Source organism: Hakea prostrata, chromosome 8 (assembly GCF_041222555.1).
Source record: "Hakea prostrata isolate BN-2017 chromosome 8, UWA_Hpros_2, whole genome shotgun sequence".
NCBI lineage: Eukaryota > Viridiplantae > Streptophyta > Magnoliopsida > Proteales > Proteaceae > Hakea > Hakea prostrata.
This window is the reverse complement of record NC_142607.1, coordinates 51,501,355-51,526,321: the sequence shown is the minus strand read 5'-3', so window position 1 is coordinate 51,526,321 and position 24,967 is coordinate 51,501,355. Positions and strand designations below refer to the sequence as shown.

Genomic DNA, 24,967 nt, shown 5'->3' with positions numbered 1-24,967 from the left:
ATGACAAAAGACGTCTGGACAATGAGGTTCAAGAAGGATAGGACCAGCAAAGTAGGTCCAAGCAGCCAAATGAATGTGATTGAGAAAGGAATCAAGGGGTCCAAATCTGAGAACAACTACCCCAAGATATTTGAGCTCAAGAAGTACTCAATCGCTCATCCAAGATCAGGAAAACTCAAGATCTACTAAGGAAACTCCAATGAGAAAGAAGTTGGGAATGAGAAGGAGAAAGTCATGGAGCTAATTGAGGTGTGATTAGGTCAGGGAAACTAAGAGGCTCAGCTAATAGAACCCAATCACCAACCCCACCATCTTCTCATTACTTAGATCGTGAGACCATCCGATCACCCCAGGAAGGGCACTGCAACATGAATGGGCTTGGAAGACAGATGGACGAGTTGGAGAAGAAGCTTGACGATTGGGATCATGATGATAACTATGATGTTGTTGATCGAGAACCCTTCTCAGAAAAAAATTATGAGACTGCCACTTCCACTTAACTTCATTATGCTGACATTCATTCCTTTTGAGGGTAAGTCCAATCCTCAAGAACATATTAGTTATTTCATATCAACAAAGGCGGTAATTGGGAGATAGCATCTCTTGAAGAAACCTGCAGGGGGCTTCTCAACTCGTCAGCACAAAATCTAGAAATAGAATTGAAGTTCAGGCATGAAAGGTGAGGGAAAGAAGAAGAGAAATTGAAATAAATACAGAAGATAGGGGCACTCAGCAAAGTGAGCATTCCATCCACTCGAACAAAGTCGACCACATGGAATGAGGGGCTCATGTAGTGGTAAGGAACCAGCCTGAGAACCCGCCCCCCCCCCCCCACAATGGTCTAGCTAGGCAAGGAATCATCCTGAGACACCCCTTGTTCAGGCTAGGCCATGACCAAGTTGGGATAAATATGAAGAAACCTTGTCAAGGTAGATATGAAGACCTATGTCAGAGTAGATATGAAGAACCCCTATCAAGGTAGATATGAAGAACCCCTATTGGGATAGATGTGAAAAACCCCTGTGGGGAAGATATGAAGAACCCCTGTCGGGGAAGTTACTTAGAACTGTTGTTGGGATAATATGAAGAACCACTATTGGGATAGATGTGAAGAACCCATGTTGGGGAAGATATGAAGAACCCCTATCAGGAAGAACATAAGTGGGGAGAGCAAATACTCCATATATGGAAGACCATGATCAAAGAGTCTCCATGGAGAGACTAAGTTAACGGGGTCAATTATGGAAGTAACTGTTCCGTATGCTCATAGCGAGATATGAGGGAGTGATTCTCAGAGTAAAGGCTCCATTAGCGTCAAATATGGGAACTCCTAAGAGTGGGAACATGCTCCCGAAGGAAACTCACGTCACTCTTAACTAAGTGGACGAAAATCACGAAGTAACTACCTAGAAGTGACCTCTATATAAACCTTACCCATATGATTCACAAGGAATGAAGAACTACCAACTACTATCGCTTACGCTCTAAGAACCCCTCTCAAAGCCTTCAAACTGTTGCGTCTAAGACTAAGTTGATCGTCGGAGGCAATTCCTCGATCGACCCCACATTGTGGGCTGCTCTTAACTCTCATTGTGAGTGCATGTCATCTTTCTACTTGGGTAGTATTTGAAAGCTCCGAAGAGGTCATCCTACTACTCGGGTAGTGCCAAGAAGTTCTCAATGCAACACAAAAACTGGACTTGTTAAATCTGGTCCTTGAGTTGTTTCCTTGTCTAATCAGTATAGGTGCTCCCATTGATAGAACCATGACTTGGTGGGTCTTACAAGTCATTTATCTGTGGAAAGTTTTCAGCACCACCCCTTGAGATATCACCTAAAGTTAATGCCACCCCAGCACCCCGTAAGATTAATACCATCCTCCGAGTTATCTAATTTATCAATAGAACCCCTATGGGGTGAAAATATATAGACCTTTAACAATTATATATATATATATATATATATATAGACACTCCTGTCATTTCTAACTAAAGAAGTTAAATTTTTCAAGAAGATAAGAATAATAGTGAATGAGAAACTTTAGGTTTCATTTCTTCTTCTTCCTCTACCGTCTATGACTTCTTTCTCCCCCAATTGTAAATCCTCACAAAGTTTTGGATATACGATCCATGGGAAGTGTTTTTAAACTTAAGATGTTGAGTAACATTAAAAATTGAAAAATAAAAACCAAGTGAAACTAATGGTGCTAGTGAGGCCTGGTTGATAAATTGAATCACTCAGGGATTAACTCAAGGGGCTCGATTGGTTATGATTTCGACTCTCTAAGATTAAAATTGTTTCTTGGGCAATTAAAATCTCACTCGGAAGACGAGTTCAAGTTTTTAACCTCTCGCTCACAAAATTCTCCATTAAAAATCTCAGTGACAAGCTGATTCCACTGTTGTAAGAACGGATGTTACCCAACTTCCAATCATGGAAATTGAACTCCTCATAGTTACGGAATAAGACGAGTGGAGTTTTTGAAACAACGAAGTTAGACGAGTGCCGCCTTCTCCTCTGGTTAACAATTTAATGGTTATTTGGTCTCGTAGCTAACTCTATAACCATTACCATGAGCTCTGGTACTTTCTTTAATTTCAAAACTACCAGTAAGGAAACCTGCTGTTTTCAACTTGAGGTGGAAAAAACACAGCCATAAATGCTAGTCTCCTGAGAATCTATTCGTAAGAGATTCAACTTCATCACTACAGAACTCGTGAAATCTCATATTCAGACCTAAAGTTAAATCCCATATGGCCAATGTCTCCGTCCCTCCCTCCATGTGTGCATGCTTGTGTGACCCTTCTGATTTACGCCCACAACAATGACAGGTTAAACAAGGCTTCATTGGGATAGTATCCCCTGAAAAAAAGGCAAAAGTTCAGGGCCTTCAGGCAGAGAAAAGTGGAAGTTCTCAAACTCATGCAACTTCAGTTGCTTTGATGTTTAGATTTAATTTTGGAACTTCAGACTCAACAATTAGAGTAGAGTCAACAAATTACTAAGACCACCCTTGTAGACGCCAACAGGAAAAAAAACAAAAAAATCAATTGAGAACCTTAGACTAGGAAGAAGTATGATACATTATCTTTGAAAATAAACAAATGAAAAAGTTGATTGCAATTTAACATTGCTTGCTAGACATTAATTTCTGTTGATTTACACTACTTGCATCGCTCTCACAACTGAACCATCTTGCTTAGAACACCAAATATCAGTGCGTATTATATGATAAGAAAAACAAGGAGAATGACCACCACTAATACGAAAATCACCAGCACCCACCAACACTGTTTGAAAAAACAGAGACAAGGTAAGTAGGATGAGAAACAAAGACAAGTACAAACTGTTAGAAGAACAGATATCAAAACATGCATTATGCTACAGAATTCATTCATACCTAATTTGTGCATTTACCATGTAGATTCGAGGTCTAGAATTGACTAAGAAAATCAGTTTCCTAATGGCTCCTCAATCATCTCCTTGCTTTTTTTGTCCAGATTCTCATAAGTATTCACTATGCATTCTACTATTTTTCCCATAATTCTATTTGAGTGAGAAATTTACAATAGAACCAAAGGTTCTTATTGCCTTTTCTAACTGCATTTTGCTTATGTGTATACATACAGGTAATCTAAAATTGACAAACTTCATTTATCCCCCCCCCCCCCCCCCCCCCAAAAAAAAAAAAAGTATTATTATCCTTCATAAGATTCGTTAATATCAGGAGCGAGTATCTCCCATGCAACTGTAGCAGCTTCACCAGGGGAGAAAATCAATAGATAAAGCTTTAGAGCAACCCCCCGAAAAAGGAAAACATAAATAAATAAATTTGAAAAGGACCAGGGATTATCTAAAGAAAGACTCTAGAAACAATTTCTTACTTGACATTACCATTTCCAAAAGGGTGGGCTTGCAGTACAAGGGTCTATTAGCATTTGTATGTGCAAGTTGTACAGATGGCATAAGCTAGCATTACTAGTGCTGACTCTGTATTCCACACTATTTTCACCTTTTCTTTCTTATAATAGCTATCTTACAGTTCTCAGCAAGGACATAAAAGCATCTAACAGTCCAGAGAGAAACACATGCTCAGAAATAAAGCAATCCTGTTCCAGATGCTACATTATATTTGATGCTTACCCATGAAGATCCAGATTTAACATTCTTGTAGGCCTTTGAGAGTTGCCCTTTACCTTGCGTTGTTGCAGCAGATGAGGATTCAATGTTCGATTGAATGTCATCTGTTCCAAGGACATACAACATCATAAGCAAAAGTTCAAATCTTTTGGTTGAAGGGGGGGAAGGGCAGTGTTTCTGGGCAACAGGGAAGGGTTTCTAGACATTTAACAAGAATTACTTCAAGAAGCTTCCTGTCTTTACCTATCACCACTCCTTGCTCATGAACCAGAACAGCAAGGTCTCGAAATATCTCATTTGCTTGTCCAATTTCTTGTTGTATATCTTTAATTCCCTGCTCCCTCTCTTCTATTATAGCTTCATTGAATGCAACTTCATTACCCAGCAGTAGTACCTCTTGTCTGCACTAATCAGAATCTCAGCTCAAAGAGAAATAGGTCGTGAGCAAAATTTCATTCCTAACCATCCAAAGCTAGAAAAGCATGGTAAAAATGGTTTTCAAGAGACTCAAAGTTGGTTTGCAGATCCAGGGACAATGAAGATAACATACAGTACCAATGTTAATATAATTGAATAATCTAACTTATAGTATGCTTTGATATTGTTTTTCTAACTTTCTGGTGAAGTGTTTTGATACTGTTAAAACATTGTGCAAGGGTGCACAGCTCTGGTACCGTGAAGGTATACTTTTGGTCGTGGAACTTTAGTTTATGTATGGTTTATTCCTTTTACTTTTTTTCACTTGTACTTAAAGAGTCCAATTAACCTGTCATAGGCTCTAAATTCTCTAATATTCTGTCTTGACCTATTTCTTATTTTGTAATGTTTTCGGTTAGGAAACTTCTCCTAATCTGAGCTCTTTATATAAAGGCATTCTGGGGGAGAAAGCTGCTGCATGTTGCGCAACTCTCCCTCCCTTCCATTCTCTTAATTCTCTTCGTCTTTTCTCTTGCTCTCAGTTCTGGTTTCACAGGTGTGCTACCGTGTTATGGTATCAGAGCAGCGGACTCAGATCCAAAGTGCTCAAAATCAAAAACTTTCTATCTTGAGCATCTCTTTTGGTGTTCTCTCAATCTTTACTTTTTGTAGCTATTGTACAATCTAATTGCTGATTCTTAAATCAGATTATATCTGAGATGAAGAAGTAAATCTTCAAGGTCTGATTTACAGTGCTCAATTGCCAGAATGGAATTTCAGGGAATTTCTTTTCCAGAATTTTGTATTTCTAGTGTCTGCTGTTGCTGGCACTTAGGCTGTGTTTGGTATGATTTTTCTTTTTGGTTTTTGCCCAAGAAATTGTTTTTGGCTGTGTTTGGTACCATTTATGGCAACTATTTCTGTTTAAAAAGGACTGAAAAAAATAGAAAACTGAAAATAGGTAAAAATCTGTTTTTGATTTTCTATTTTCAACTCTTTCTGCAGTGGGTTTAAAACCCACGTGAGATTATGAAAGGATAAAATTGTGAATGTGCAATGTTTTATAAAACTACTTCTCTTCTCACTTGTCCGGTCGTTTCTCAACACCACGAACAGGGCTAGTGAACCTAGGGTGAGGTTCATGGCGATTGAAGGTCATGGAGTTCACATCAGGCCACCATGGGCAGGGCGAGAAATGCAAGTATGAATCAATGCCGAGTAACCCCAACAGTGTATGGATGCCAATTTTAGCTCTGACCTCAAAAGATTCATTGGGTGGCTTCTTCATTGATTACTTCCTCTCCAGAATCCCTGTTGAAAAGGAGAAGAGCTCAGGAAAGGCAGATGCGTGTCCCTTTGCTCATCATGTGGTTGTGGATGTGCTCAATAGTCCTCGTTAGAGAAGAACTCTTCTCTCATCTTCCAACTTTATATTTTCCTGAGTAAATCTCTCCATAAACCCTATGGTCACAGCAAATATGGTGCCACCCATGTCATGAGACATTCTCTATTTCATAATCTTTACCAGAAACATTACAAGTTCAAAATTAAATTGTTGGCTATCTCTGCATTTCCATCTGGAGTCCAATATAATTTTTATAATATTTTCTATTGTGTTTGCATTACCCTCTTGGTCTATCCATCTCTTCTTCTCTTGCACAGACCGAGACGCAGCATTTCTTCACGAGAAAAATTGTTCTTGGTGGAAATAGACTCTCAACAACTCAATCAAGACAAGATGTAGTATAACATATAAAGATCGCTATGGTGAATATATATTTTTCTGGGTTTGTGTGATCTTGGATATTGTCTCTAAACAGAGATTAGAAAATTCAGAGGGGAGGAAAGGAAGGGAAGACGAGAGGTTTTTGTTTGCATGTGAAGGGAGGAAACAACTTGTCAGCCACTCGGGCTCTAAGTTGAAGATGAGACTATTCCGACGGTGATTGTCATCGTCTTGGTTTTATTGTGATTCTTTAAAAGAACTGAGCTAAAAGATGGGTGAAGAAAGTATATATTCACCACTCTTTTAAAATATTACTGAAAGGATTTGTAGTTAGGTGATCACCAGAGGTTTCCAAATAATTTGAGTTTCAGCCAAAAATGGTTTTCACTATTGATTTTCGAAAAATAGGTAAAAATCAAAAAGAAAAACTATGCCAAACACAGCCTCAATAATGCCACTATTACTTTTAGGGCTTGCTAAGCCTTCCTAAAAGAGACACTTGACCCAAGTCTGGTGCTGTTTCAGAGGTCTGATTTGACCTACAATTTTTCTCCTCAGAGATTGTTGCAACCTCTGTTTCTGGAATTTTTTTTTAGTATCACTTTGGTACCAAGCAGGTACTTCTATTCCATCTACTTGTTTTGATTATTTGGGGGTTTATTTTGACAATGGGTTCGATAATTCCACTGCTAATATTCTTCTGAAATTGAGTTTATCTCAGCTCTTGTTCTGGCTCTGTGTTGGACTTGATGTAGTCTTATTCGCTGCCCCTGTTATTATCAATATCTGAGTCCAAATATACCAGTGATGTACTTCATGTTTGAATCACCAAAGTTAAACTGAATGGTGTGTCAACTTACTTACAGGCACGAGCAGTGGAAGCTCGCTAAAGTAAAAAGAAAACATATTAAGGAAGACACTTCCAAAGTTAATTTAAGGATCCTACTACTGCTATTGCCCATAATGAAGGATGACTGAGAATTCAATTGTTAAAATTTGGTTGTGGAATAGTGTTGATTCTGTTGAACCCCCTATTGCTGCCAATGTAATGTTTCATACATTGGCTCAATAAGTATGGGGTGATCTTGCTGAACCTACTCCCAAAACAAAAATATTTCACATATGAATTGTATGAGAGACTTCCACTTTCTCCAAGGGGACAAATCTCTTAGGCACCATTTGTTTGTTGGAATAAAGGTAGGGTGGGAAAAGTTTGAAAAAACAAACTTTTCCATGAAATCCTAAAAGTGTGGTTTGTTTGGTTCATAGGGTGGGAAAGCTGGCAAACAAGCTTCCTTGAATTGAGGAGCTTGTCTTATGAGGTGGCATGCTAACTTTCCCATCCCATGCCTTTTCAAAACCCCACAAAATAGGTGAAATTTTGTGAAAAAAGTGTGAAAAACAACAAAGTGGGACCCACATTTAACACTTGTCTACAAAATCCTTCATTTCCTTTCCTTCTCCCTCACCCCATTACATATGGGGCCCACATGTTTTTTTCCCCACCCCACATTTGCAAACAAACGGTGCCTCAATGATTGCTTCAGTACTTAGCTATCTTGAGGAGCCATAGGTAGGGGTGCAAGTTTGGCCCTGGCGGCCCGCCCCCCCCCCCCCCCCGGGTTAGGGCCAAAATATTCTGGCCCTGAACTAGGGCCAAGGGCGGGCCTGGGATTACTCTCTGGCCCGCCCAGCCCATCCCGGCCCGTCCCTGATTTTTAGCCCTGACCCAAGCCCTGATTTTGGCCCTGATTTTAGCCCTGATCTTGGCCCCGATTTTGGCCCCGATCCCGTCCCCGATTTTGGCCCTAACCACCCAGGCCCCGATTTTGGCCCCGATCTTGGCCCCGATTCTAGCCCCCGATCCTAGCCCCGATCTTGGCCCTGATATTAGCCCTGACCCTGATCCTGACCCTGATTTGAGTCTAAAGACTCTGGACCCTCCACCCACATGGAGAGGAATTAAATACATATATGTGGATACTTGACACGTGTCAAATTTTAAAAACATGATCATGTTTTGTAGAAAATTAATAAAAATAAACTATAACCTCATTACCATTGTAATAAGCATCTATTTGATTTTGGCCCTGATCCTGACCCTAATTTTGGCTCTAATCTTAATATTAATTTGACGATGATCATGTACTACAGTACTAGATTTTTACCCTGATCTTCATACTAACATTGATATGAGTCTTGATTTTGATATTTAGTCACTTTGATCATATTAGACTATAAATTCACTTTTTATATTATTTTTAAGGTAATTTTTATTTTTCCAACAAAGTCATTTTTAGTTCAATAAAATATGGATTTTGTTTTTTGACTAAGGCGAGATAATATATTATAAATAATAAAAACTATTACATAAAGAATTAATATCTAACAAATCTATACCCTAACTTCTCATCATGAATATCTAACAAATCTACTGTGATATTTCAAAAAAAATTATTAAAAACATATAGCTATGTTTGTAACTAAAACATTATTTTCTTTAACTATGAAAAAAATACTTTTTTTTTGTTGAATACTAAATTATTGTCGATTTACTTGTTAACAAGGTTTTGAATATGATTTTTTTTGTATTGAATAAAGATATCAATTTATTGAACAGTTGTGAATGAAAACACACCTACCTACGGCTTAAATTCTTGACTTTGAAGATAAAATTTTCATTTATCAGATTCCTTTTGAATTATGAATCTATGATGTTTCTAAGTTTACAAAAAGAGTTTGTGTGACATTCTCTATAATTGACTTGACTTTCAAATATGCCTAAATTTAATTACAATTCTTCTCTCTACTTATTCTATTTCATGAATAATTTTAACTCTTTGCTGCTGGAGAAAAACCAAAGGAAAAAAAAGAATAAGAAAGAGAGAGAGAGAGAGAGAGAGAGAGAGAGAGAGAGAGAGAAATACATAAATGGGTATAAATAGTTAAATACATATTGAATCTAAGTTTTGGATTATTTGTTGACATCTTTAATATTTTATTTTCCAGAATTGAGTTTGGAATTTAAGTATTTAATTACTTTAATATGTATTTTAATTACTACCTGTCTTACATTTGATATTTACGACCAAAGATATGGCCAATTAAAGCTAGGGACAAGGCCAATTAGGGCCTGGGCCAATCAGGGCCAGGGACAGGGCCAATCGGGCCGGGGCCAATCGGGGCCAATCGGGGGACAACGGGGGCCGGGGCCAATCAGGGCCAGAGATAGGGCCAATTAGGGCCAGGGACAGGGACAGGGCCAATTAGGGCCAGGGACATGGACAGGGCCAATTAGGGCCAATCAGGGCTAATCAGGGCCAATCAAGGCCAACCCATCCCGACCCGGCCCAATTAGGGCCAATTAGGGCGGGAATGGGCTTGGCTTGGCCCTGTAGGGCTTAGGGCCAGGGACAATAATTATTGGCCCTGAACTAGGGTCAGGGCGGGAATGGACTCAAATTATACCATATAGGGCTGGGCTTGGGATGCAGGGGCCGGGGCCGGGCGGGCCCGGGCGGGCCCGGCGGCAAGAAAAAACGCCCACCAAAAAAAATTATAAAAAAAAAAAAAAAAAAGGGTGCCAGTTCCATGTGACAAAATTTGTAGCCAGCCTTCATCCTGATTCTTAGGCTATTAACATGGTTTGAGTACTCAAGAGATATCTTGGTTTTTGAAAAACTGAGACGATTAGGTCCTAGTTGAGATCCGGTTCAATCTCGGTCCAACTTCTGTTATAAATATCCCCCAACTCTCGACTCGATTAATCTCTGTCATCTCATTCTTTTCCCCTGCTACTTTGTTTGGGGGCGGGAGTATTGGTCGACACCTACTAGACTTCATCAATAACACTCCTACAACATCTATATCAAATATTTAAGGAGTTTTCAACCAAAACTTTCAGGAAAGGTGAGATTTCATCCCTTTGGCACGAAATCATGACACCCCCCCCCCCAAAAAAAAAAAAAAAAAACTCGCAAACCTTACAAATAGGTCCACAAAACTCAACACCATCCCCTGGCTGTTAATGGCTGAGGGGGATTTTACCCTGTTAATAGATAGATTCAATTTACTAAATGAAATTCCTATTCTATCCTTATCCCTATATCTTCTTTAAACTGTTATTTTTAAGAGATGGATGAAGAGAAACTCTCTTCACTCATCTCTTCAATTCCCAAACAACAACCCTATCCCTCAAGAACCAGAGGAGACTGCAATGTTTGAAGATTAAAGAAGACAACACATTAGAGAAATCTGATGGTATAATTAGGAAGAGAATCACCTTTCTAGTTGATCGGCGTGTCATTAGAGTAGAGAGAATCTTCTCTCCCTCCTTCACAACTGAGCAAAGCTTTTCCATGCAAGCTGCAAAACCATTTCAACAAACAAGCACTAAGATCTAAGTTTGCCAGTCGAATTTATTAGGATTTTCCTTCAATAGAATCAGCGCTTGAATTATCCAAGCACTCCTCCCAACAGATCTCCTGAACTGTCTCCCAGCTTGTTACCGGAAATCTCAGTATGAACCGAACCCACCACCACTTCTCCGAAAGCCTCAGCCTCATCAATGTGAAATGCGCTCCACTGAACCTCCATCACACTTGTACCCTTGCACCCACCGCTCTTTCTGGTTTTGGAACCCGGTGCAACATCTCCCTCAACAACATTGTTGTTCACAATTGCATTTCAGGAGCAAGCGGAATAGAAGATACATCCTTTTCAGGTGCATCAGCAGAAGACAAAATTACAGCTTTGGAATGCTTTTCTTCTTTATCATCAATCCCACCTCCATCAGTAGAACCATCCAGGGCAATACGCAGGTTTGAGGAAGCTTTCACCTCATTAAAGTCCTCACCTTCGTTGCATTTCATGGATCTCGAGATGGGGGTAGAGGAGGAGACATCTGTCTTCTCCCAATTTTCAAGAACTGGCTGCGAGATCATATTTAGGGATCGATAGTGGGAAAGTGAAGAAGGTCAATGGCGGTGGTTGCCGGTGATGGAGGTGGAGGGAGGGGGTTCTCATGTGGAACAAAGGAAGAAGAGAGAGGGAAGGGTGAGGAAGATGGTTGATGGGATTCTACCTCATGTGTAAGTTCAACTTTGGAAATAGGGTTTAAGGGGCATTTGAGTCATTTTAATAAATAGGGGGCATTTTGGTCATATCAAAAAATGTTTGGTTCCAATCATTAACTGGAAACGGTCCTAAACGGTGCTAAAGTAGTCGACTTATTCGTAAGGTTTGCACAATTGGAGGGGTGTCATGAGTTTCTCTGTTAGAAGGTCAAAATTGGAACACAAGAGAGCCATCGTGAGTTAGCAGCAGGTGCTGACTCACGATGGGAAAATAGGCAAATCTGGGAGTCCTAGATTGATGAGATTAGGTGTTCTATTCCTACTTAAAGTTCTATAATGATTCTTATTGGGAACCTATTGTAAACAGCTTATAAATAAGAGATTTGTAAAGAGGAGAGCTCACGATTCTCACTCTGAGCCTCCACACCAAGCCTAAAACGATCTTCTTATTTCTCTCTTTTCTCTCTAATTCACATGGTAACAGAGCCATAGGTCCTCTATAATACCTTCGGTTCAAAACTTTTGAAGTTCGGAAACATACATGTTATCTTGAAGACCATCGCTGCAAGTTTGAAGGCCTTCTTGGCATCAATTTGGAGGGGCAGCAGCACCTGACGCTGCATTCTCTTGATTGAAGATTCGATGAGACAAAGAAGCTCTAAAACTTCTATTTCGGATTGAAGAATGGTTGTACAACTTCTAGTTTTTTTATCCCTGAGAGGTTAGTACCTCGTCCGAATGACTTGTTGATTGTTATCTTGAGTTTTTGGCTTTTTGCTGCTGCAATTCCTAATGGGTGTGTTTGTCTTCTCCGTGCTTTACACCTTGGAATTGATAAACTTTCCCCTTGTGCTATGAAATGTACTTCTCTTTGCTATTGTTGCACACAAAAAGGTTACCGATGTTTTGATCCTATCTCCAATCGTCAGTTTGTTAATGCCAATGTTACATTTTTTTGAGGACACACCATATTACTCTACTCCAGAAGGGTTTGTGTTGGTTGAGTCCTATTAGGAGTTCAATTTTCTTAGAGTTTTAGTTTGTGTAATTTTCTATTTCTTGTTACCCAAGTATTTATGTAATAGTCATTTTTCCATTTTATTATAAATAGAGGGCTTAAGATCACACAGATCGATTAAGTCATTCTACCACAATCGTTTTTCTCAACATGGCATCAGAGCCAAAAATCGATTAGAGAAAAAAAGGAAAGAAAAGCAATGATCGTGTCTCTCTCTCGATTCTGCAACTAGACCTGCTACCACTGCAACTACACCACTGCTGCCCTTCACCTCTTCGCCATACCTGCAACCATCGATTCTCTTTTATTTTCTTTCTTTTTTTTGAAACCTCAAGACTCCATCGCTTCTTCTTTTGGAATCGCAAGAGTCCATCGCTGCTGTTTTCCCATTCCCATCACCTTCCAGCAGTAGGAACTTTTTGTTTCTTCTTTTTTGGGAATCGCAAGAATCAATCTTGCAAGAGTCCATTGCTTCCTTTTCCCATTCCCATCGCCTTCCAGCAGCAGGACCTTTTTGTTTCTTTTTTTTTGGAATCGCAAGAATCAATCACTGCCTTCCAGCAGCAGAATTCACATGGCCAGACCACCTCAATCCTGGTAGAACCATGTCTTGGTTTTTCCCTTTCTAACCTACAGTTCTATTAGCCCAGAAAGAAAGAAAGAAAAAGAAAAAAATATATAATGATGTTTCAGGGGTCTCTTTTGTAAATTTAAATATTCTCAGGGACTTATTTTTTGCGAATTTGCAAATTTTTAGGGATGTATTTGTAATTTTGCATACTCTCAGGGATCTATTTGTATTTACATATTTTCAGGGGCCTATTTGTGATTTCACATATCTTCAAGGGCCTGTTTGTGATTTTCCATAACTTTAAAAAAAAAAAAAAGGAAAGAAAGAAATGGTGTTACTTACCCTATGCACCTTTTGAGTCCTATAACTCCCTAAATTTGATTGTTTCAGTTGTTTTGAAAGGGTGAAGATAGAAGAACTGCAAACAGTTTTTTTTGGGATAGCAATCCCTGATAGTACTACTGCCTCCACTAGCTCCAAACATTACCCCACTCTTCATCCTCTTTCGGTACGATTTAATAGAACAAATTATTTGATTTGGTATTGATATGCCTACCTTACTATTGCTGGAAGAAGACTTGTTGGACACCTTACAGACACCACTATCAAACCTCCCACCACAGGTGTTTCATAGGATAAATGGATCTCGAATGACTCTCTTATTATATCATTCATTTTGAATTCCATGACTTCAAATATTGCTCATGGATACCTATTACTTGATATTGCAGCCCAAATCTGGAAAGCTACTACTGAAACATATGGACAGTTGGGGAATGTGCACAGGTTTATAAGCTACAAAAGAAGCTTCATGAGACTACCCAAAAGGAATTGATTGTGGCCCAAAATTATGCTAAGTTGTGATCTCTTTGGAAGGAGTTGGATTATTATGGGGATTATCACCCTACTAACCCAAATGATGTGACTACAAGAAGCACATTGATAACATTCGAGTATATGACTTCTTGGCAGGTTTGAGTGAGGAGTACCCATCAGATTAGAGTGCAAGTATTGAGTCGTTCTCCCTTTCCTACACTAAAACAGTCTTATGCCATTGTTTAGTGTGAGGAAAGCCGTTGATTTGCCATATTTCACGCTCCTATTGTGGAGAAATCAGCCTTACAGTCTGTTAGCACTAAAACTGATTCGGCTAAGGAGATTATCAAGTGTGAGCACCGTCACAAACCATATCATACCAAGGCCAATTGTTGGAAGCTCCATGGGAAACCTGCTGATTTTGAGCAAAAAATAGCACAAAGAAGGGGAAAACCGAAAGCTAATCTTTTTGAGACAGTTTCCATAACACCCCCTGCAGACATTGGTTTTTCACAAGAGGAGTTAGCTACTCTGAGACATATTTTGTAGTCTTCTATTGCCAGTACAGCCTCTACTACTGCTTCATCCACTACCCATACCAACTCCTACCTTGCTACTTCAGGTAAGACTTATATTGGCTACCATGTTTCTTCAGTTTGTGCTCCCTAGATCATTGTTACAAGAGCACAAATTATATGACAGTTTCATCCTCCTTTTTCATACCTTATGTTCCAACTTCCAAAAAAGATAAAATGATGCATGTTTATGAGCTACAAAAGAAGCTTCATGAAACTACCCAAAAGGAACTGATTGTGGTACAATATCATGCAAAGTTGCGATCTCTTTGGTAGGAGTTTGGATCAGTATGGGGATTATCACCCCACTAATCCAAATGATGTGGCCACCTATAGGAAGCATGTTGATAAGATTCGGGTATATGACTTCTTAGCAGGTTTGAATGTGGAGTATGATCAGATCAAAGTGTAAGTATTGAGTCGTTCTCCCTTTCCTACACTAGAACAGTCTTATGCCCTAGTTCAGTGTGAGGAAAGGCGTTGATTAGCCATGCTTCATACTCCTATTGTGGAGAAGTCAACCTTACAGTCTGTTAGCACTAAATCTAATTCAGCCAAGGAGATTGTCAAGTGTGAGCACTGTCACAAACCATATCATAATAAGGCCAATTGTTGGAAGCTCCATGGGAAGCCTGCTAATTTTAAACAGAAAAGGGCACAAAGAAGAGGAAAATCGAAGGCTAATCTTTCTAAGATGGTTTCCACAACACCATCTGCAGACATTGGTTTTTCACAGGAGTTAGCTACTCTGCGACATATTCGGTAGTCTTCTACTGCCGGTACAGTCTCTACTACTGCTTCCTCCACTACCCATACCAATTCCTACCTTGCTACTTCAGGTAAAACTTTTACAAGCTTCCATGTTTCTTTAGTTTCTGCTCCTTGGATCATTGATACAAAAGCCACAGATCATATGACAGGTTCATCCTCCTTTTTCTTACATTATTCTCCAACTTCTGGAAAAGATATAAAGTTCGAATTGTTGATGGCTCCTATTCTTCCATTGCTAGAAAAGGGACCATTCAGCATTCTCCATCACTTTCTTTATCTAAAGTTTTACGTGTACTCTTTTTCTCTACTAACTTGTTATCTATCACTAGTCTTACACATGACTTGAATTGTAAAGTGACATTTTCCCATCCCTTACTTGTGTCTTCCAGGATCTAGTAACGGGGAAGGAGATTGGACGTGGTAAACTAGACAATGGACTTTATCTGCTGGAGCCGATTGGAGGATTTACTTATACTCTTATTGCATCTTCTAATTAGGTCCATTTAGTAATATTAGACCTTCATCAATGGCACCATAGGTTACGTCACCCCCTCTAGGAACTCTTAAGAAAGTATTTCGTGATTTAGTTTCTTCTTGTAACAAGGATGAATTTTTCTGTGAAACCTGCATTTTTACAAAGCAGACTTGTTTTACTTATTTACCTTCTCTTCATAATAGAAAATCTATTCCTTTTGTGCTAATTCATACTGACGTGTGGGGCCCCTACTGACGTGTGTCTGTTACTGGCTATAGGTACTTTATTGATTGTCACTCTCATTCTACATGGATTTATCTTTTAAAACAAAAACATGAGGTCTTCCGATGTTTTCGTGATTTTCATAATATAATTAAAACTCAATTCAATGCCATTGTGAAGATCATTCGCAGTGACAATGGCACCGAGTATATTGATGGTGAATTTCAGAGATATCTCTCTGACTCTAGAATAATACACCAGACTAGTTGTGTTGATACGGCTGCCCAAAATAGGGTTGTCGCTTTTAAAGATAGCCCGTTTAATTATGATTGCTATAAATGTCCCTGACCGATATTGGAGTGATGCTATATTCACTATCTCTTACCTTATGAATATGATGCCCAGTTGGATACTTAATTTTAAATGTTCTAACGAGATTCTCCAAGGAGCCTCTATTTTGTTCTTTCCCCAAAGGTATTTGGTTGTGTGTTATGCCAGAATTATAGCCCACCAGAGTAAGCTGGCTCTCCACAGCCCATAATGCATATTTATGGGGTATTCTGCTACTCCGAAAGGGTACAAATGTTATCGTCCTCCTTCCAGAAAGACTATTGTGTCTATGGATGTAATTTTTAATGAGTCTTGCCTTTACTATACACCTCTCTAGCGGGAGAGTCTTAGAGAAGGTGTTTTTTCCAACTTTAGACCTTCCTATCACACACAATGACTCCCACACACCACCACAACACAACTTAGGAGTTAAAGAAGAGTTTCTTAACCAGGGGGAGACTTCGGCTAGTATACTTGAGGACTCTAATTCTCCCCCTCCGTTTTCTGAACCATGAGAAGAACTTGCCGAATCACTCATGTTATGATCTTCTACATCCTAGGTCTCCTTGTTCTGTCATCTGGCTTATGTTCTTCATGTAGTATTCAAACTGAATGACTTTATAAAATTACGCCGATACTTCCACATTACGAGTAACGTGGGAAACAGAGAAGATGTGTACGAATGAGATATCCAGCAACAAGAAGAAGGAAAGGGATTGAATAGAAGAACTCCCGAGCATTTGGTAATCTCAGATGTGTCCATATCAACGGAACGGGTGACGCATTATTTCGATGAATGGTCAGGGGGAGACCACTCCTGTGAGGCACACTATTGAGGTCTTTCAAAACAAGATTGACCATAATAAGGAGGTGCAGACTTATCAGAGGAAGAATTATAATCAGCCAAAGCAGGTGGAGAAAAGTGACATGGTACCACTTCAGTCCCTTACTCCAGAATCAGGTTCTATTGTTCCCCCTCAGGTATCTTCTTCTAATCTTCCTATTTCCATTAGAAAAAAAGTTCGATCTTGTACTCAACGTCCTATAGCTAAATATGTTTTTTATGAAACTTTGTCTAACTTTTATTGTGCTTTTATATCCTCTCTATTATCTATTTCTGTTCCGAAAAATTGGAAGGAAGTCTACGCTGATAAGAGATGGAAGGCAACTATGGTAGAGGAAATGCAGGCAATGAAGAAAAATGATACTTGGGAGTTGGTTACACTTCCTCCAGGAAAAAAACCTGTGGGCTGTAAATGGGTGTTTGTGGTTAAACAAAATTGTGGATGGATCCGTTAACAAGCTGAAGGCTAAACTAGTTGCAAAGGGGTTTACCCAAACATATGGGATTGATTATCAGGAGAGTTTTGCCCCTGTTGTGAAACTGAACACTGTCAAAGTCTTGTTGTCTATAGCCATGAACAAAAACTGGAACTTACACCAACTAGATGTAAAGAATGTCTTATTGCATGGGGAGTGCGAGGAAGAAGTCTATATGGAAATCCCACATGGTTTCTCTAATAACAATGCTGCAGGGAAAATTTGTTAGTTGAAGAGGTCAATTTATGGGTTAAAACAGTCTCCTAGATGCTAGTTTAGATGCCTTCAGAAGGCAGTGACCTCCATTGGGTACAAACAAAGCAATGTTGATCATACACTGTTTGTTAAGAAGTCAGGTACCAATATCACACTTCTCATTGTTTATACGGACGATATTGTCATCACAAGGAATGATGGTAAGAAAATTCAAAGGTTGAAGGATATTATTAACAGAGAGTTTGAGATAAATGATCTAGGGAAATTACAATACTTCCTAGGGATTCAGGAGGCTCGTAAAAGAAGGGTATATATCTATCCCAGAGGAAGTATGTCCTAGATTTATTATTAGAAGTGGGAATGTTGGGGTGTAAAATAGTTAATACCCCTATTAAGGCTGGAGCTAAACTTAAGGAAAAAGAGGGAGAACCAGTGGACAAAGGAAGATATCAACGGTTGGTAGGGAAGCTTATTTACTTGTCTCACACTAGGCCAGACATTGCTTATGCCGTGGGGATAGTTAGAGAATTTATGCATGATCCATATTTAGCTCATATGAAGGTTGTTACCAGAATACTTCAGTATTTGATGAGAACTCCTAGAAAAGGAATACTTTTGCCACCCACTGATAATCTTAGGGTAGAAGCAAACATTGATGTAGACTGGGCTGGATCTCCTGACAGGAAGTCAATTTCAGGTTACTGCACCTTTGTTGGAGGTAATCTTGTTACTTGGAGGAGTAAAAAACAGAATGTGGTAGCTTTATCCAATACTGAAGCTGAATATAAAGCCGTGGTTCATGGAGTTTGTGAGCTACTATGGTTGAAAGGCCTACTAGAAGATATCGGAGTCCAAGTTCCAAATCCTATGATTCTATAGTGTGGCAATAAGGCTGCCATTAGTATTGCCAATAATCCTGTACAACATGATCGAACTAAGCACATTGAAATTGATAGGTTTTGTGTCAAAGGAAAGTTGGAACAAGGGCTTATCTGCATGCCTTTTGTGAGGTCCAGAGACCAAGTGGCAGATATTTTCACCAAAGGTTTGAAGGAAGGAGATTTCCTTCCTATTGTAGGCAAGTTAGGCATGACTAATATCTATGGCTCAACTTAAGGGGGAGTGTTGGTTGAGTCCTATTAATGTTCAATTCTGTTAGAGTTTTAGTTTGTGTAATTTTCTATTTCTTGTTACCCAAGTAAGGGTATTTATGTAATAATCCTTTTTCACTTTATTATAAGTAGAGGGCTTAAGATCACACTGATCAATTAAGTCATTCTACCACAATTATTTTTCTCAACAGTTTGTCAGAGGGTTTCCCTGTGGTCCAGATTGCTGCCCTCTTATTCCTTTGCTTCCATCAACTGATGTGGAGCTTCGGACGATGCTTATGTATAAAAGGAGGCAGCCCCCAAAGCCCAGTCCAGCGCTTAATGTTACCACAGCCCCTGAACAAGTTCATCCTGATCAACTTGTTGATTCAGCAAACCATCCGAACTAGCCAGTTGCTCTCCGTAAAGGTACTTGCATTGCACATCCAATTGCTAAATCTATTTCTTCTGCACTGTGTAAGTCATTTATCACCTCCTTACCTATTGCTATTATCCCTAAAACTCATCATGAGACACTCTCATCCTAGGTGGAAAGCTACTATGACATTGAGAGGCATGCTTTATTATTAAGACAAACATGGTCTCTAATGGATTTGACCTCTAATAAAGATGTTTCCTGGTGACATTGGGTCAATACTATCAAATATCTTCCAAATGGGTCAATTGAATGCCTTAAAGCAGGTTGGTTTCTAAGGACTATACTCAAACATACGGCATACGGCATAGACTACTTTGAGACACACTATCTTGTGGTTAGAGTGGATCCAGTTTGGGTTCTCATCTCCTTGTTTGGTAGTTAATCTCAACCACTCAGCTGGTAATTAATCTTGATTGACCACTCAGCTGGATGTTAAAAAACTTTCTCCTATATGGTGATCTTCAGAAAAAAGGAATAATTAGAGCAACCTTGGCGAAGTGCATTAGGCGAAGTGTGTAGGCTTCACAAAGCAATCTAGTGTTATAACCTCATGAAGTCAACACAAAATATATATTTACAAAATACTCGATTCCAAAAAAATATATATATATATATATTTGTTTTTATGAAAGTATATATTGGGAAAAGATGTTCAACATACATTTAATCTACATCTAACACCTAATGTTAGGGCTGCAAAAGGGATGGGCTGGGCCAGGCTTTACCAAACTTGATCCTTACCCTAACTGTTTATAGGTAAGCCCATTCCCACACTGACCCTAATTCAGGGCCTAAGATCCTTGTCCCTAACCCTAAACCCTAACGGCCAAGCCCGTCCCTATGCTGCCCTAATTGTCCTTAAAAAGGCTGGAACAGGCTGGGTTGGTCATGTCCGGGACAGCCCTATCCCTGACCTTGGCTGTAGCCAAGCAACTTTAATATAGAGCATACCATAACTAAATCGAAATCCAAATGGAACTTCACAAAATGAAGACCAATTAATTTTAAAATGAAAAATTAAAGAAAACAAACTTCCAATAGTAGGATAATACCTTATTAGATGTACAATAGAAAAATAGAACATCCATAATCTAAGCTTTTGTTAAATCCACACTGTTTGATATAAAAAAAAGATAAATTAATAAACAAACAACACATCTTCCAAGCTTTTGATTACAATCTATATTCTTCTCCCGGGAAAAGAAAAAAAGAAAGAAAAAAAAAAAAAAAGAAAGAAAGAAAGAAAGAAAGCTTACTATCTATATCCTTGATATTGATATCAATAATATCTCACTTATATGAACAATAAGAAAAACAATCTTATTTTATATATATATATATATATATATATATATATACACTTAGGCAAACTAAAAATAAAATGCATAGCATATCAAACAACTCAAACTCTATATTGTTTCCTTGTCCATGAAACAATAAAACAATTTTTAAAGGGCCAAAATCAAGGTCATTAAAACCAGGGTCATGATCAAGGCCAAAGTCAGGGATGGGTCGAGACGGGCAAACACTAATCCCAACCCAAGACCAGAATATTTCTTAGGGAAAAATTCTTAAGCCCAAGCCCTATTTGTGCTTAGGGCTGGACAGGGTGAGTCAGGGCCACCAAAGCCAAACTTGCATCCTTACCTAAAGTAGAACATAGTTTTTGAAGAATAAATTGAATTTTGAGAAGAACACTCACCTTACTTGAAGAATGGCTTCAAAATCACTAGATACTTATTGATTAGCTCTTGTAGTTAAGCTAAATGGAGTGTTGATGGAGCCTCGCGGGAGATCCGGGTACTTTCTCAATGAAAGATCTGGCCAAAAGACGAAAAATAGCAAGGTGGGCAGAATTCGAGTTGAAACGGATGTCTCAACTTGATAAGATCTGGTTGGACCGAGATCTCAGCCGAGATTTACAAGTTTCTACATTTCGTTTCAAGTCTCATCTCAAGGTCTCACAAAACCGAGATCTTGCTGATGTAACCAGGCCCAACCACATAAAATCCATCTAGATTTGGACCACAAAATAGACCCCAAAAGGTGCACCAAGGGATAGCCAAATTCTGTCTAGGGGTATTTTGGTCATCTTGACATATTTTGGGTGTCTTAGGTTTAGTTCCCATTGAGTCTAGTGTGTTGTCTAGACCCTAGATCTATTTCTATTTTATTTTTCTGATTATTATTTTGCAAAATACTTGAGAGTCCTTGTTTAGGTGAGATTCCCAGTTAGGTTGGGATCCCACAATTTGAGTCCACTTTAATCTCCTTATTTTTAGGACTCCATATCTACTATTAAAATTTGGATTAGAGTCTTCTATAGTTAAAGAGTTTTTTTATGACCACCCAAAAAAATAAATAATAAAATAAAAAGGTTAAAGGGTTTTATGATGTCAAAGTAGTTGAGTAGTAGTTGAAGTTAAGTTAGTTTGGATAAGCCAATTAGAGTTCTAGTTGGTTTACCAATTCAGTCCTTTTCTATTTCTAATTTGAAGGCTATAAATAAAGCCCTCCAGCTATGTAATTTTCAAGTTGAATTGAATACAAATCTGAGTTTGGAGGAAATCCAGGTCGTGGTCTTCTTGGGACGGCCACGGAGGAATTTGGAGAGCCACGGAGGAATTTGAGAGTTATCTTCCTTAAGTGTTCATCAAACTACAGTAATCATTCAACACAACCAGCAGCCTTCTTCCTCAATCAGATAAGGATAGCCCCTCCCCTAGCCTTAGTCACCCTTCCAAACCCCAAAACCATAAAACTAATGCTCCTATCACCCTTTTTCTATTTTTCTGGAAATTTTCTGCAATTTTCGGATTTGTTTTTAGACCTTAAATTCAAGATCAAATCTATATCTAACTGTTAGATCTGTCCCAAACTTTATGAACATAATTCCCCAAACTCTAGTGACATTCCCTTCCAATTTCAGCTCAATCGATCAACCCAAACCCTAGTCTAATCCTAATCCTAGTTTTACTATAACTCTCATAACTCCCAAACCCTAAACCCTTTTGGGATTACCTTCTCTACCTCCCCTCCAAACCCTAGTCCTAACTAAGAGTCCTAAGCCAACTAGGAAACCTAGTTCTGAACCATAGCTTGACGAATAATTCTGCAAACTAAATTCTGATAAAAACAGAACTATTCTCTTCAAACTCCAGACCTAAAACTAACATGGCCGAAACCTGAAACCTTCCCCACTTAACCCTAGACTTCCCTATTCACATGTCCAAGGTTTGGAAGACAAAACACTTGAACCGTAGGTCATTTTGAGTGCAAATTAGCTGCTGTCCTCAGATATCTTAACCCCAAACAGCACTGGTTTCATCCCTAAAACTGCCGGTTCTATTTGAGAAAATCTTGAAGACTGGCCAAGACGCTTGGTTACATCAATCGCGAGACCTTGAACCATGAAAAACCTATCTTCACCAACATTTCCAAATGAGGGACTTGGGTCATCTCCAGTATTCTTTTGGGAATCCAAGTGCTTCACATCCCAATGGAAATATGTTCTTGATCTCTTAACTGTTACTGGCCTTCTTGCTGCCAAAACAATAGATATACTTGTGGATCCCCATCAAAAGTTTGGTTCCATTGAGTGAAGAGTTTGAAGAACTTCCTGATGTAGACAGTAAATTGATTTATCTCACCATCACAAGGCCTGACACTTTAGCAGCAGGACTGGTCAGCCAGTTTATGTACTCTCCAAGAAAATTCATTGGGAAGTTGTATGCCACATCCTACATGTTCTTAAGAGAGCTCCAAGTAAGGGACTGATCTATTCTCCTCACCACCACATTGATATTGTAGGATACTCTGATGGTGACAGACGATCGACTCGATACTGTACATTTGTGGGAGGAAATCTTGTCACTTGGCCAAGTAAGAACCACACTATTATTGCTTATTCAAGTGCTGAAGCTGAATATAGATCTAAATGGTTCACACTGCTGCTAAGTCTCCATGGCTATAATCATTCTTGTGTGAATTGGGTTTTACAATTGAATCACTAACAAAGAAGCTTTGTGCAATCAGACTGCAATCTACATTGGCAGTTAATGTTTTTCATTATTTCATAAACACAACAAGCATGTCAAGGTTGATTATCATTTTGTTCGAAATGCTGTCCTCAAGAAGATGACTGTCACTCCATATGTTTCTTTTTCAGAACATCTTGGTAACCTATCCACCAAACCTTTGTTTGATCCTGCCTTCAGGAATGGTTGTTGCAAGCTGGGCATGGTTGATTTATGTGCTCCAGCTTGAGAGGGAATATTAAAACATCATGTTAGGGTGCATGGCCTTGTGTACCGTGAGGGTACACTTGGTCATGTGCACTTCAGTTCAAGTAGGGTTTCCCCATTTTAGGTTTATTTTTTACCGTTGTACTTACAGCCCAAGCAAACTTTTGTAAGCTCTAGATTCTCTAGTATTCTGTTTTGACCTATTTCTTTATTTTGTAATATTCTGGTTTAGGAAACTTCAAAACCCAACTCTTGTAAATACAGGTTTCTTTGTCTTTTGAGTTGCGCGGGGGAAGCTGCTGCATCTTGCACGACTCTTTCTCCCTTCCATTCTCTTAATTTTCTTCTCTTGTGCTCAGTTCTGGTTTTGCAGGTGTGTATTGTGCCAGACCCAAAAGAAAGAAAGTTGTGTCCTACAACAGAAGCTATTATGTTGCTTGTAAGGGTACCAATCTTCATACATGGAACACATAAATAGAATGAAGGTATATATTAGAAATGTTCCTGCTAGTGTCACATTTCCGAGATTTCCATTTCAGACCACGGCCATCATTCCTGAAGAATAATTGGAAGTCTTTATTCAAGCATTCTGAAACCAGGCCATCATTCAAACTGTTTCGAGTTCTGGGTGGCTAGCTACTATGTGGACACGTCACTCACTGTATTAAACTGTACTTAGTTTTAAGGAATTCAATTCAGAATTATTCATATTGGTGGACTTCAATTAAATTGAGCTTATTTCTAGAGTAAATGCATGGCAATTGGAAAATAACACTAGGAACCAGCTATCTAAAGGCTGGGGCTACAAACACCACTCAAGGCATAGAGAAACACAGTTTTGGCCCTAAAACATTTTTTGGCTTGATCAAGGGGTTGATAGTAACCAAGACTAACAAAGTTCCCAACCCCCCCCCCCCCTTTTCCCACCTTTTTCCCCCAACAAATTACAACGAAGAAAGGAAGAAGAAAAGTTAACCTTCTGAGGTGGAATACTTCTAAGGTGTTACATTTGGAGATTGCTCTTTGAGTCCATCAATAAGTGTTCTTTTTGATAGATTTTCTGATGCAGTTGAAAGTTTTACCGTAAAAATAAACTAGATTGAAGTAAGCACAATTTCTTCTAAAGCTGGTAAGACCACCCAGCCTGCTGGATAACCTGGATTGGATATCACAGACTTTATATCTACCATCAAGACTAATATTTCACTTAAATATTTAGTCTTTTTTTTTTTTTTTTTTGGGTGGGTGGATGGAGGGAGGGAATGACTACGCTCAAGATATTTTACGCAGCTCAAAGTTTCTCTAACTTTTAAATATTTGATTTTGTTAAAAACCAGGACCCAATAATCAGAACAAAGCAAAGAGAATAGAGATTTTGGTCTTGTACATGTTCCCCTATTCGCAGTAGAACTCTTTCACCTTATATAGCCAATGAAAACATTAGTCCCACATAAGAAAACATTGGATTCTTAACAAACTCACCCACCTTAGACAATGGAAGAGGTTGCCACCTACTTTGAC

At 38.9% G+C, this 24,967-nt stretch overlaps 1 protein-coding gene across 1 annotated transcript in view; it reads right to left on the bottom strand.

Moving 5' to 3' along the window:
- Nucleotides 1–3,004: 3,004 nt before the first annotated feature.
- LOC149008485 (syntaxin-22-like) overlaps nucleotides 3,005–24,967 on the bottom strand; it is a 57,011-nt gene continuing 35,048 nt past the window's right edge. Inside the window, exons 5-7 of the mRNA XM_089164767.1 lie at nucleotides 4,384–4,541; nucleotides 4,144–4,244; nucleotides 3,005–3,290 (exon numbers count right to left, since the gene is read on the bottom strand). Coding sequence (XP_089020893.1) covers nucleotides 3,225–3,290; nucleotides 4,144–4,244; nucleotides 4,384–4,541 — 325 coding nt within the window. The 3' untranslated portion in view covers nucleotides 3,005–3,224. The remainder of the gene's footprint in view (nucleotides 3,291–4,143; nucleotides 4,245–4,383; nucleotides 4,542–24,967) is intronic.